The sequence below is a fragment of the Bombus pyrosoma genome, linkage group LG3 (assembly GCF_014825855.1).
Source record: "Bombus pyrosoma isolate SC7728 linkage group LG3, ASM1482585v1, whole genome shotgun sequence".
In the NCBI taxonomy this organism is placed as follows: domain Eukaryota; kingdom Metazoa; phylum Arthropoda; class Insecta; order Hymenoptera; family Apidae; genus Bombus; species Bombus pyrosoma.
In genome coordinates, this window is record NC_057772.1 from 1,088,266 (window position 1) to 1,101,939 (window position 13,674).

At 44.7% G+C, this 13,674-nt stretch overlaps 1 protein-coding gene across 5 annotated transcripts in view; it reads left to right on the top strand.

The window, feature by feature from the left end:
* The window catches only part of LOC122578021 (voltage-dependent calcium channel type A subunit alpha-1), a 101,066-nt gene that overhangs the window by 60,665 nt on the left and 26,727 nt on the right, over positions 1-13,674 (top strand). For 4 of the 5 annotated variants that reach the window (XM_043749858.1, XM_043749859.1, XM_043749860.1 and 1 more), the window contains 14 exons: positions 3,311-3,414; positions 4,347-4,502; positions 4,677-4,897; positions 6,365-6,468; positions 7,288-7,403; positions 7,627-7,686; positions 7,787-7,879; positions 9,951-10,151; positions 10,664-11,091; positions 11,289-11,611; positions 11,696-11,818; positions 11,925-12,488; positions 12,626-12,971; positions 13,149-13,313. In XM_043749858.1, coding sequence (XP_043605793.1) covers positions 3,311-3,414; positions 4,347-4,502; positions 4,677-4,897; positions 6,365-6,468; positions 7,288-7,403; positions 7,627-7,686; positions 7,787-7,879; positions 9,951-10,151; positions 10,664-11,091; positions 11,289-11,611; positions 11,696-11,818; positions 11,925-12,488; positions 12,626-12,971; positions 13,149-13,313 — 3,004 coding nt within the window. Of the gene's footprint in view, positions 1-132; positions 234-3,310; positions 3,415-4,346; positions 4,503-4,676; positions 4,898-6,364; positions 6,469-7,287; positions 7,404-7,626; positions 7,687-7,786; positions 7,880-9,950; positions 10,152-10,663; positions 11,092-11,288; positions 11,612-11,695; positions 11,819-11,924; positions 12,489-12,625; positions 12,972-13,148; positions 13,314-13,674 lie in introns of all 5 variants that reach the window. The other variant, XM_043749862.1, reaches the window with a different exon arrangement.

The window sequence follows — 13,674 nt, forward strand, 5'->3', positions numbered from 1 at the left end:
AAACTCGCTTGAAATTTAGCGACGGCGCAACGAAAGGATCTTTCTCCGCATTGATTTAAGATTTAAGGAGATCGCACGTCGATCGGTTTTCTTCGGCCGAGCAGATAGATTCTAGAGTAATCCTTGGATTAGGTCGATGACCGTGTTCGCCGAAACAAACGTGGACGTCGACCTGCGTATGCTACGTTCCTTCAGGGTCCTCAGACCGCTAAAGCTGGTTTCGAAAATTCCAAGTGAGTCAGTCACAGTTCTGCGAAACGGCAAACGATACAAACGCCATAAGTAACAGTACAGAGTGCAGTAACAGAGAACAGTCGAGCAGCAGATTGATAACTAACTAACTAACTAACTAACTAACTAACTAATCCCCCGTTGTTCCTGGCAGTTTGTGTGCGTTCGACTAGTCTCCTTAGTTTTATATACGTTTCATCTTTCTATTACAGATTTATTAGTTTCTATCCTTTTAGTTTCCTTCTTTAGTTTTCCCGATTATTTATACACGTTTTTCACGTCGTTTAAGCGTTCCGTTTTTTATCGTTGATTGACCACCACTTAGAGGCTATGGGTGTATTAGAAACAGTTGATTGACGCTAGATGATCGTTGGCAGTTTGATGATCGATATTAATTGAACATAATATCTATATATATATATATTCTGTGTCCACGTGGTTTGCGTAATTCGACTGTCTTATACGTTATACATATATATATATATCTATGCGTATTATTGATATTCTACTGTCTCTATAGAGGACTTGCGTGAATTAGTCGCTAGTGTTATATTGCGTTACTATTTGCTCTATATCTTCTGTCGTTATGTTCAGTTTTGTGCACAAGTTATTCGTACATTTAGAGAGTTTCAAAGTCGACAAATTAGACACATACATACGCACACGTACACACACTCACACACACACTCACTCACAGTCACACACACACACAGTCACACACACTCACACAGTCACACACACACACAGAGGCACGCACGAACACGCACGCATACACTCACGTAACACACGAAGCGTACGTCGCGAATATACCGGCACGTCGAGTCATCGACGAAATCTTTGGCTTTTCATTAGGGAAGGAAAAGTTATCGGACGTGCGGTGAATTTTCGTTGCCGCGATGCGCGACCAGTATCTTTAATTCGCCGTTCGATTTTTTTTTTCCTATTCTGCTCACGTAGCGTCTACCACGTCAGGTGTATCGAAAATTTCGAGAAAATATTTCGCTCGTATACGACGCGATAAACGCCGGGACGAACGAACCGCGAACGAAGCAAATTCGATTTAATCGGTGTAAACGGTCTCGCCGATGTTTCGATGCTCGTTGCACAGCGTACGAATTATATGTACGTTAGACTTCTTTCGATTCGAAACTTGTCCTACGCTTGTCACAACGCGGAATACGCGCACCTATACTCGATACACGTACACACGCAAAAAAAAAAAAAAAAAAAAAACACGAAACTACTGGCCTGCAGGTGTCTCTATATTTAGCAAACTCTATCTTTAGTCACAGTCACTGATTGATAGAATTGACTATACGTTGGTAAATAGGTACATGTTCTAGAACAGTAACGTATTCGAGCAAGCTCGTGTTTGCTAGAGAGTGGTACCTTTAGACATCCTCGAGAGACCGAGTCATAGTCCTACGCAGACTTTTACACTTCGACCGAGATATCCTCTCTCTTGTCTGCTTTCCCTTCGATCACGGTCCTCGAAATTTCTCTTCCCCACGATTACTCCGCAACACGAATCATAGCGTGCGAACGAATTCGGACTCCTCTTGCTCAAAAGAAAAAAAAAGAAAAAAAAGAAAGAAAGAAAAAAAAAGAAAAGAAGATACCAGGATGCAAATTCAACGTTCGAGAATGAAATCAATTTTTCTTCCACGCTGACCAAGATTCTGCGATGATTCGACGAAGATTTCACGAAGATTTTACGAAGAATGCAAACTATGCAGTATGGGAAATCTTCCTATTTCGCTTCTAATTTATAGACATTCCCAATTAGCGGTGTATTTTAGGGCCCGAGCAATCCTAGCTATATTTAGGACGCCAACGCTATCGACGATCCGTCGTGGTCGTTTTGAACGATAAAAGCAGAACGAAATAACCCGGATGATTAAACGAAACGATCCGTCGATATTTTTCGGATCGACGGAGAACAGAGATAAGCTTTGTACGGACGAACGAGTTGAACGACCGCGACGGATGTTACGTTTATCATCTTCGTGGAACTAGAGTTATAGTTAGCGGAGGATTGTATTCAACGGCATCTAGAATTAGAATCTCGCGTGAGTAACTTAATAAGAATTTCCTCTCTATCCGAGCGTCGAAATCCTCTTGATAAAAGAAATCATTAAACATTTAATCTCTTAGCGTAGTTGCTCCATCCCGTCAACCCGTTATACCGTCTCCATGCTTTCGATATTAAGCCGAATTGATCGAACTTGGAAACCGTTTTCTCCGCCTTTCGCGATCATAGTTTAAAGGGTGATCCAACGATGCGCTAATTCGATAAGCTAATCCGACGCTGTGAGAATCGAGAGTCGAGCTTTTTGTCTTTGAATTCGATTGTACGTACGATCGAGGGGCGCGAAGGGTTTACTTTCACGTTCCGTCGCCATCGATCGCGGTACATACGCGGAAATACGCGACGAGTTAAAAGTTTTATTATTCGCGTCTTCGCTCAAAAGTCCTAGGGCTTCGAGAGCCTTGTTATATTTGCTTGAAAAATTGAAAAAAAAAAACAAAAAAAGAAAAAAAGGTACAAAGTACCGAGATACGTTGTTGATAATTTTATGGAAAGATTTCAACGAAAGGCCGCGTTATATCATCCGCTATTTATATTCAACGTTATCGATAGTATAATTATTAACGTTAAAAAGATGTCTCCTGGTACTTTTGAGTGCATATCGGATCTCCGCTTATCAGCACGCAATTTAGTCATAGTCGGCATAGCGATAGTAAGAAATGGCAAAGAACGGTCGCGTTTAAAGTCGCCACTCATAGAATTTCATCCCCTGTCCGTCCGACCTACATAGTTTGGAAAGGCTATAGAAAACGTACGTTGAGATAAAATTGATTTCGTGTCGCATATATTACAAAGAAGAAAAAGAAGCGAAGATATATCGGTCCCCGACGAGCTTCACCCCGATTAGACATTCTCCCATTTCCCATCGGTTAGGTCATAGAACGCTAGTTACCACATAGTTGTGTAGCTTAAGTACTTAAGTAGCGTGAGTATTAGTGTAATAGAGTAGAAAGTAGTAAAGTGTGGCGGGGTGTGTGTGTTTTGGGGCAGGTTCATCACGGCGTTCTCGCAAGGCATAGAACTGGATATGGATCTGCGCACGTTGCGTGCGATACGCGTGTTGCGACCGCTCAAACTTGTCTCCGGCATACCGAGTGAGTAGCGTTTCAATACAATCGGCCATGAAAATCCAGCCGAATCGAACGAAACGGCCTCTCCGTCATTCTTCTTTTTTTCTCTATTCTTTTTTTTTCTGTTTTTTTTTCTTCTAATTATTATTATTATCACTCGTTCGTCAGATGTTTTGGCAATTTTTGGAACGATCAGTTCGCTTTCGAGTCGTTATAATTTAAAATAATTTCCAGCCACGAAGCAAAATTAAAGTAAAATCGCACACGTTCGATTCCGTTCGGTATACGGAGCGAGCTGATTTTTTTCTTAGAAGAAAAAACGCGAAAACACGAGGCTCGGTGCTCGAGGAACGCGCATTCTGATTTCCCTCTGCCTCTGCAATTCGGATACTTCGGGGATCGATCGGATCTTCGATTCTTCGAAACGTTTCCATTGATCGATAGCTGCTACGTAGATCCGATTACGAGCGAACCGACGACTAAACGTTTCAGACATAAAGCTCGTAGTTCAGTTGTAGTATTAACGTTATTGCAAGTATATATTTTTATATCTATATATCTACACGTAGATGCCTTGCAACGTTAGAACGACTATTTTGTTTTACGTAGCACCACCCAAATAGCTATATCTTTTGAGAGTTGTATGCTGTGTCCATGTAACGAGAACGAAGTATCTCAATTGTTTAGCCGCTGTGGATCCTCGTATCGATAATACAAACGCCTTTATTTAAACACGATAGTCGAGCGTTGATTTCGTTTCGGGAGCTTCGCTTCGGGAAAAAAAGAAAAAAAAAGAAAAAAAAAAAAAGAAAAGAAAATACGGTACGGCACGCACGCTTCCCCGAGCAGCGAGGAAAAGTAAAGAGACGCGAAACGAGTAAAAAGAGAGTAAATAAACGCTTGGAGGGCGCGGTGGTTGGGCCTGAATTACTCCTGTGGAATTTTGTTCCGAACAGGTCTCCAGGTGGTGCTCAAGTCTATTATCAAGGCAATGGCGCCGCTTCTGCAGATCGGTCTGCTGGTGCTCTTCGCCATCGTGATATTCGCCATCATCGGGCTCGAATTCTATTCGGGAACCCTGCATAAAACGTGTTACAGCATCAGGGATATCAGTGAGTAAACCGTGTCGAGAGGAAGCGTTTCTCTTCTTTCGTTCGATACGTTCGGAAAACAAGAGCCGGAGAGAGAAAGCGATCCGTCCAAGTACTAGAGTCGTTGATGAATGGAAACGAAGGAAGGAAAGAACGAAGGGAGAACCGATCGGTCTGACGTTCACTCTGTTGTAGATGTAATCGTGAAGGAGGGCGAACAGGCGAGCCCGTGTAACACGGACAACAAATCCGAGGCGCCATTCGGGGCCCACGTGTGCGACGCGAACATCTCGACGTGCATGGATCACTGGGAGGGACCAAACTTCGGCATCACCAGCTTCGACAACATCGGATTCGCCATGCTCACTGTCTTCCAGTGCATCACTATGGAGGGCTGGACTGCCATATTGTACTGGGTAAAGCAAGAGATATGTCCCTCAGTGTTAAAAACTCTCTGTCTCTTTCTCTCTCTGTTTCCTATATGCGTACGTTTCTCTCTTGCGTGTCGTCACGTCGCGCACCTACCCCGACGCAATCGACGCGTATCAAACGTGCCGATACTTTCTACGTCCTCGCGTTTCTCCGTTCCACGTCGAGTCGACTCCCTTTATTTTCCTGTTCGCATCCGTCGTTCGTTTTTGCCAAATCTCTCTCGTTCGGTTCGAAATCGACCGCGAACAAAGACTTGGTTACGCCAGGGTGAAAACGACCTGGCGTTGCGAATGGTCGTCGATTCGACGAGTACGTTCCATTCTCTCTGTCATCTCACTTACCTACCGTATATATGTATACCTTTCTTCCATTGCTTGCCGTCGTTCGCTACTTTTAATACGTCTGTTGAAATTTCTAAATGTGATCGTATATTCCATCCCTTCGTAACGGTCCTTCGATCCTTGTCCGATCGTCCCTTGTCTGTGTGCCCGTGTTTATTTGTCACCCCTTTCTTTTCACTTTATATCTGTGTCTGTGCCCTATGACGTCTCGCTTCCGCCCGTTTCATTCTTGTTCGTCGGAACCGAAGAGAAATGCTTGCAGATGTTTTACAGCTAACACTGACCTACATGTTCACCTTGCTCAGTATAACACTGTCAGTTTCAGCCCTCTTTGCAAATCTTGGTGTTAATTGCATTTCTTTTTGTAAGCTTCGTACTCTGCGCTACCGGAACTCGAAGAACTTCGAACCACGCGATCCTCCGTCGGAGGGTCTTGAATTTCTTCGATTCGGTTCCGCGCGCAACGATCGATATCTTTCATTTCTCGGTACGATGGAAATTCCTTGTCTATTTTTTTTTTTATTTTTTTATTTTCTTTCCCTTGGACAAATCGTATCTTACAAACGATACATGCCTGTTGTATGAGAAATGGCACTGCGATATCCATGAAACTGTTGACCGTTGTCTCTTTGTATAGTGTTAATATGTTCTCTCTTCTTTCTTTTTTTTTCTTTTTTTTTTTTTCGTTTTCTAATCACTGTCACCTTAAGTGTTGTGTGTAATCGACTAGTCGTGTTACTCGTGATTCGTAACGCTGCACGATGAGCGTACGGATCGACGAGCGTGTACCTTGAGTTTCATTCTTGCAACTTGAAACGAAATTGGCCTTCGCGACGAGGGAAATTGGTGCTGTTTCTTGCAAGGAAGAGTTAAAAGCGAAGGCTTAGATTCCCAGCGGGACAAGAACAAGTGAGAAAGGAAAAGCTGGGAGGGAGGGAGGGAGGGATGGGGGGGGAGAAACGAAGGGTTAAGTGTCTCGATGTTTGTATGTCGTATGCCAACTGTTTGGTTTCGATCATCGCGATCGATGCGCGTGACAGCTGCGTGGAATCGGTGACTCGCGCTCGCACACGTAACACGGGCTTCACGTGGCTCTGGTCAAATTTGCAGACAAACGACGCTCTTGGCAGCACGTACAACTGGATTTACTTTATACCATTGATCGTCCTTGGCTCATTCTTCATGCTGAACTTAGTTCTCGGTGTCCTGAGCGGGTGAGTATCTTCATTTTCGATTATCGCGATCCTCGTTCACGTTCGTTCTCTCGTTCTCTCTGATTTGCCAATTTGCCGGATTTTGACGAATTTTACGAACACGCAACAAATCCACGGCGAATGTGAAACGTTATTTGCGTCCTTGCCGAACTATGTAAAGGAAGAGGATCTTGGTATTTGCACGTGGAAGAAAAATGTCTCGTGGATTCGTCGCGTCGACGAGAATTCGTTTATTCGAAGTACGAACGGCTCAACGACTCGGGGTCAGGCCGTCGCGGTTCCAGCGAAGAACGGCCGATTACGTTTCTTTCTGTTCGTCAGGGAGTTTTCGAACGAAAGAACACGCGTCGAGAGGCGGGCGGCTTATCAGAAAACAAAGAGAAAGCGTCTATTCACGACTGCGTTCAGTGCCTACTTAAAATGGATCACTCAAGCAGGTTTCGAAACGATCGATCTTTCCTTAAGTTCGTCGCGCTAGCCGTTTACTCGCTGGTTAGGCGAGTCGCCAGTAGCAGTAGTAAAGCCAGAGTAACGCGTCGTCGCGCTACGTACCGCTAGTAGTACAACCTGTAGTTGTTTGCCCCGATAGACGCCGCGTCGCGGCTAATACGATACGTGTTGCGTAAACGTCTCGAATTGTCCCGTTTGTAGAATCCTTGCTAGACACACTTGCTAGGTTAGAATATACCGCGACAATTCGGATATTCGCTGGCTAAAGTAACGCGCTTAAAGAAATAAAAGGGGAAAGGCGTATTTACGTGGAAACGATCCCTCGTTGCCCCGTGTAACGCTGCTCTATCATCTTTGTAACGCTTGTAGAGAGTTTGCGAAGGAGAGGGAAAAGGTGGAGAACAGGCAGTCCTTCCTGAAATTGCGAAGACAGCAGCAGCTCGAGCATGAACTGTACTGTTACCTGAATTGGATCTGCAAAGCAGGTTAGAAAGTCAACATGCCAGCTACATGGTTTATCGATCGTGCACCCTTTTACGGCTAACGTCTTTTTTAGGCTGTAAACTCTCGTAGCTTTTGTCCTTTCTGTATCAGTCATTTTACGCATCGTCTAACGATAGGTCGATCCTTTTTCGTTCGACCGAGTTCGCTTTCGTCTTCTTCGTGTGTTCTACCGTATAGAGAGTAAATATACGTTGTTATTTGTAGAGGAGGTAATACTCGCGGAAGAAAGGACCACGGAAGAGGAGAAGAAGCACATATTAGAAGGTTCGTGGCTGGGTCTCGTTACGAATTTCTCTGGTCGACGAGAATGTTAAAGCGTATCGAGCGAATGACGTAGGAGACAAAAATGTACGTATGTTTGCAGGAAGAAAAAGAGCCGAGGCGAAAAAGAAAAAGCTTGGCAAGAGCAAAAGCACGGACACGGAGGAAGAGGAAGGTGACGACGACCAGGACGACGGTGAGTTGTATTTTTCCCGCTTAACGTTACTTCCAACGCGATATTATCTTTGATTCCTCTTTGATCGAGCATCGAAACGTTAATAATCTTTGAAACGATTCGCTCTCTAACGAAGGATTTCCCATTGACCTTTGGTAAACCGACCGTCGTTCGTGCACCGTTCGTGCATCCTTCATAATTGGATAGAAGACGTTCAAGAATATTTACGCCTTACGATCATTCTCTGTTCGCATTGGGGAGAAAGCGTCGTTTCGAAACGTTCGCTCGCTTTCTCTTTCATTTCCAAGTCTCACTCGGCGTTACATTCTATTTTGCATATTCATGTTCATCGGCGTTGCAATCGACGCGTTAATAAACCAAAGTCGGATGGTCTCACGAGTAATAAGTTTACGTTTCTTCGCCTTCTCGTTGAAATTCTGTCCACGATCGAACGAACGAACGAACGAACGAACGAACGAACGAAGAAGAAAGGCAGAAGTTGGCGCGAGCGAGAATTGCTCGTGGGACGATCTGACGTTCCTTCTGATTTCTGTTTCGCATCCGATAAAGAGCGACACTTTAATTCCCTCGACCACGGCGACGATCATTCTAGACACACGCTATCAGATGCTCCTCTTGTTTCAGTGCCTAAGAAAGAACTGAAAGGTAACTACAACCAGACATTGTTACGATTCGCAAAGAGCAACGTAAACGAGGCTGTATTCGTAACTTGTTTTCGTATCTGTTTCCTCTGTGTTTTTCCTTTCAAAGGTTCTTTCGTTTCACCTATGACGCACGCAACGAACCGTATCACTCGTACTCGCAACACGCACATACGCTCGCTCGTGTACACACGTAGATCAACGAGATCGCGATCGTTCGAGATTTCTGCACATGCTGAGCGCGAAGGGCGAATTCGAACGTGATTCTGATGAGACGTGATTCTGATAATCGTACAATCGACATATAATCGACTTTACATCGTTGCATATCTCGCACCTTCGGACCGAAGGATTACCGTCGCGTAGTTAAAGCACATACATATACATATATGGCAGCGGAAAAAGACAGCGTGACAAAGCGAGCGTAATTATCGTAATTGCGAAGAAACTTAAACGTATTTAGGAGCGGGGCCGCGAACATCGCCACAGATCGCCTCGAAAACTCAACACCCAGAAATTACGACACACTACGGTGAATCGAGGCGTTTTATCTTCCTTTTTCTAGGAATCGCTTCTGTTGGCTGGTGTAATTGTGTATACTTGTATTTATGTATATTTATACTTACCGATCAGCCTGGGACATTCGCGAGAATCGCCAATACCTGTCGTTCTTTCCGTTCGTCGACGACAATTTCACGTTTCATGGATATTGATAAAACGACGAGTCGCGAATGTGCCAGGTGAATGTGTATCCACGTGGTCTAGGTACGTCCAGCAGTGCGGGAGTACCGATATCGATGTTTTAGTAGTGTACGGCGAGAAATCTGTTTGACGAAATAGAGCGCCGTAAAAAGACTGGTTAAGTGGTAGCGTTCGACATCTAGTCGTAGATTAGCTTCACGCATCGTCGGTCCAGAATAGATAGAAACAGCCGCTTGTGTTAGAGTAATCTCTAGAATAGATGTGTCTCTGTCCACTATATATCTGTCCGTTAAATAATCGAAGAACGAGAAAAAAGGAAAGAATAAAAGTCAAAGATAAACAGGATCTCCCAGACGAACTTGGTAGAACCTATTATCAGCGAGAGTTACAGAAGAAAGTTTCTGGAATCGGATCACGATATCGAATACATCACCGAGCGCCGACAAACTTTTAGCGTTCTGCGATGCAACATTTTTCCGGCAAGTAATTTGTTGCATCGCATTACGATATATATATTATCGGAGAAGCGTTAGTTAACGCGCTAACGAGATATAACGCGATTGCGCGGATAAATTCGTTGGAAAAATTACTCGATATGTTTGTTGTAGCAAACAAAAAAAAAAAAAAAAAAGAAAAGACGACAAGCACGAAGAAAATCGGTCGACTTGTATCGAAGAGATACGAATATGGTGAAATTGTTTTTAAAACGATCGATGTACGATTTATAGGGTTTTCGAGGGCTTCCTCGACGAAAGAAAAGGGACCTTGCAAGCAGTTTTGGCTGGCCGAGAGAAGATTCAGGTACTGGATACGAAAGTCTGTAAAATCGCAAAAGTTCTACTGGTTCGTCATCGTTCTTGTGTTCTTCAACACCGTCTGCGTAGCCGTGGAGCATTACGGCCAGCCGCAATGGCTGACCGATTTCCTCTGTAAGTAAACAATTCCGGCAGATCCAAACGATCAGTGCAGGGTAATCTTTTCGTTAAGTAGTTAACTCAGCGACAGTGCCGCCAATTACACACTCTCGCTATTTTTAGTATAGTATAATATATGCTATACTAATAGCATAGCATAGTACAGTATAGTATAGTATAGTATAGCATAGCATAGCGTAGCATAGCATAGCATAGCATAGCATAGCATAGTCCAGTATAGTATAGTAGAGCATAGTATAGTACAGCATAGTATAGTATAGTATAGCATAGCACAGTATAGTATAGTATAGTATTGTATAGTGTAGCATATACTAGTATAGTATAGTATTGTACGGTATGGTACAGTATAGCATATACTAGTATAGTATAGTAGCAAGAGGAATGTGTCATCGTGACGTAATTGGCGCTCATTGCCTCTGAATTAACCAGTAAAAGAATCATTCTGTACGAAAGCAATTTCGTTGGTCTCACCGATTTGTGAACGGTGTTAAAACGGATGTTGACAGACTTCGCAGAGTTCGTGTTCCTGGCTCTGTTCATGTTGGAGATGTTCATAAAGGTGTACGCGCTCGGTCCTCGCACATACTTCGACTCGAGCTTCAATCGTTTCGACTGCGTGGTCATCTCAGGATCGATCTTCGAAGTGATCTGGTCCGAGGTGAAGTCCGGCTCTTTCGGCCTCTCCGTCCTACGTGCCCTTAGACTCCTGCGAATTTTTAAGGTCACCAAATACTGGAAGAGCCTGAGAAACCTCGTAATATCGCTGCTCAGCTCGATGCGTAGCATCATTTCCCTGCTCTTCCTGCTCTTCCTCTTCATTCTCATATTCGCGCTGCTCGGTATGCAGCTGTTTGGCGGCCAGTTCAACTTCGATTACGGCACGCCGCCCACCAACTTCAACACCTTTCCCATCGCGCTGCTCACTGTCTTCCAAGTAAGTTTCGTTCGACCGCTATCTAACTTGCGTATTCGCTTCGAACGTTCGACTGCAAGGAAAGAGTTACACGAGACATGGTCTTTCCGTCAGCGCAATGTTTAGACGAAATGAAGTAGCTTTGATAGACATAGAAAGAGAAACGACACGTTGTCGGTGGTACCAATTTGTAATTGGGCATAACTTGGTGCACGCAGATCCTGACCGGAGAAGATTGGAACGAAGTGATGTACCAGGGTATAGAGTCGCAAGGCGGTCACAAGAGGGGCATGATCTACTCGTTGTACTTCATCGTGTTGGTGCTGTTCGGCAACTACACTCTGCTGAACGTATTCTTGGCTATCGCCGTCGACAATCTGGCAAACGCACAGGAGCTGAGCGCCGCCGAGGACGAGGAGGAAGTAGAGGATAAGCAGAAGCAGGCGCAGGAACTGGAGAAAGAGATCCAATCTCTGCAGAATCCGAAAGACGGTGGCGCGCCCAAGGTAGAAATCTGCCCTCCGAACCCCAACCAGAATTTGTAAGTTTCCTCTTGGTTTCTACGGAATTTGGAGAACGCTGTGCGAACGAGCCGCTGCCAACGGTAATTGTCTTTGAATTTCAGCAAAGACGGAAAAGGTGGTAAACAGTCGTCCGAAGAAGAGAAAAAGCAGGATGAAGACGATGACACGGGACCAAAACCAATGCTGCCATACTCCTCCATGTTTATACTGTCCCCTACGAATCCGTAAGTTGACCGTTCCGGTAGCCTATTATTATCGGTTATTGTTTAAATTTATACGTATAAAATATATAAAAATACGTATGAAATTGGAAAACCTGTTTGACGACAGCGTAAGAAGAGCCGCCCATTGGGTCGTCAATCTGAGGTACTTCGACTTCTTCATAATGGTGGTGATATCTCTGTCGAGTATCGCGTTGGCCGCCGAAGATCCCGTAAAGGAGAACTCGCCGAGGAACGAAATTCTCAATTACTTCGATTACGCGTTCACCGGTGTCTTTACCGTCGAGATGATACTGAAGATCATCGATCTAGGGATTATCCTTCACCCGGGCTCGTATCTGCGCGAGTTCTGGAACATTATGGACGCGGTGGTTGTGATATGCGCCGCGGTTTCGTTCGCCTTCGACATGACCGGTAGTTCGGCTGGACAAAATCTCTCGACGATCAAGTCGTTGAGAGTGCTCCGAGTACTTAGGCCGTTAAAGACGATCAAGAGAGTGCCGAAGCTGAAGGCGGTGTTCGACTGCGTGGTGAACAGTCTTAAAAATGTCATCAACATTCTCATAGTGTATATATTGTTCCAATTCATATTCGCTGTGATCGCGGTGCAGCTGTTCAACGGCAAGTTCTTCTACTGCAACGACGAGAGCAAATATACGGAACAGGATTGCCAGTGAGTATTCCGTTTCATTTTCCTTTACCGGCGAAACCGATCGACCAACATCGAGGTATAGGATTTTATCGTTCTTTTCGATCGTCCGAATAAATTCTAATTACGTTTCACTATGCTCTGCTCGCTGTGCCTCGCAGGGGTCAATATTTCGTTTTCGAAGAGGGCGCCCTATTGCCCGAGCCGAGGAAACGAGAGTGGCAGTCGCAGTTTTTTCACTACGACAACGTGATGGCCGCGATGCTGACGTTGTTCGCGGTCCAAACTGGCGAGGGTTGGCCACAAATCCTGCAGAATTCGATGGCGGCCACGTACGAGGACAAAGGCCCCATTCAAAATTTTCGTATAGAGATGTCCATTTTCTACATCGTCTACTTCATCGTATTTCCATTCTTCTTCGTCAACATCTTCGTGGCCTTGATTATCATCACTTTCCAGGAGCAGGGAGAGGCTGAATTGCAAGACGGCGAAATCGACAAAAATCAGGTTGGTTGGCTGGACTACCGTTAACCGGATCACTATATCAGTCGCATACTAACGAGAGAGGATGCTGGCTCGTCTAACGCTAAGAGAAATCGGATACGATTCGAAGTGTCGATCGATCGACGCGGTACGATTATCGACGCGTAGTCGATTCATTCCTTTCGTTTGCGTTCGTTTCAGAAATCTTGCATAGACTTCACGATACAAGCTCGCCCCTTGGAGAGGTACATGCCGAAAGAACGAAACAGCGTAAAGTACAAAATCTGGAGAATAGTGGTATCGACGCCGTTCGAATATTTTATCATGGGTCTCATCGTATTAAACACAGTACTGCTCATGATGAAGGTAAGCGTCAACGATTAGCTGGTTTGCTGCCCCTCTTTCTCTTTCTCTCCGAAAACGTCTCGAAGAGAAGCGTGATTAGATTTTCTTGTGGACGTTACGCGCCTGATAACAGCGATGACGCACGACGGAGAAGACCCGAATAACGAAGCACACGGGTTTGGTATCCTTCGTGCGTAGCCGTGTAATTTTACGAACAACGATCGATTCAAGATTTCTTTCCCCTTTCTCTGTACTCGATCTTCTCGCGTTTCGTCGAGTCTTGATCTCGCGTTTGGCAACTTTAACCAATCGAAAAGCAGCCTAACACCGATTCTCGTGGTTTCGAGAGTCGCGAGAACGTATCTATCACTCGTCGTTATCG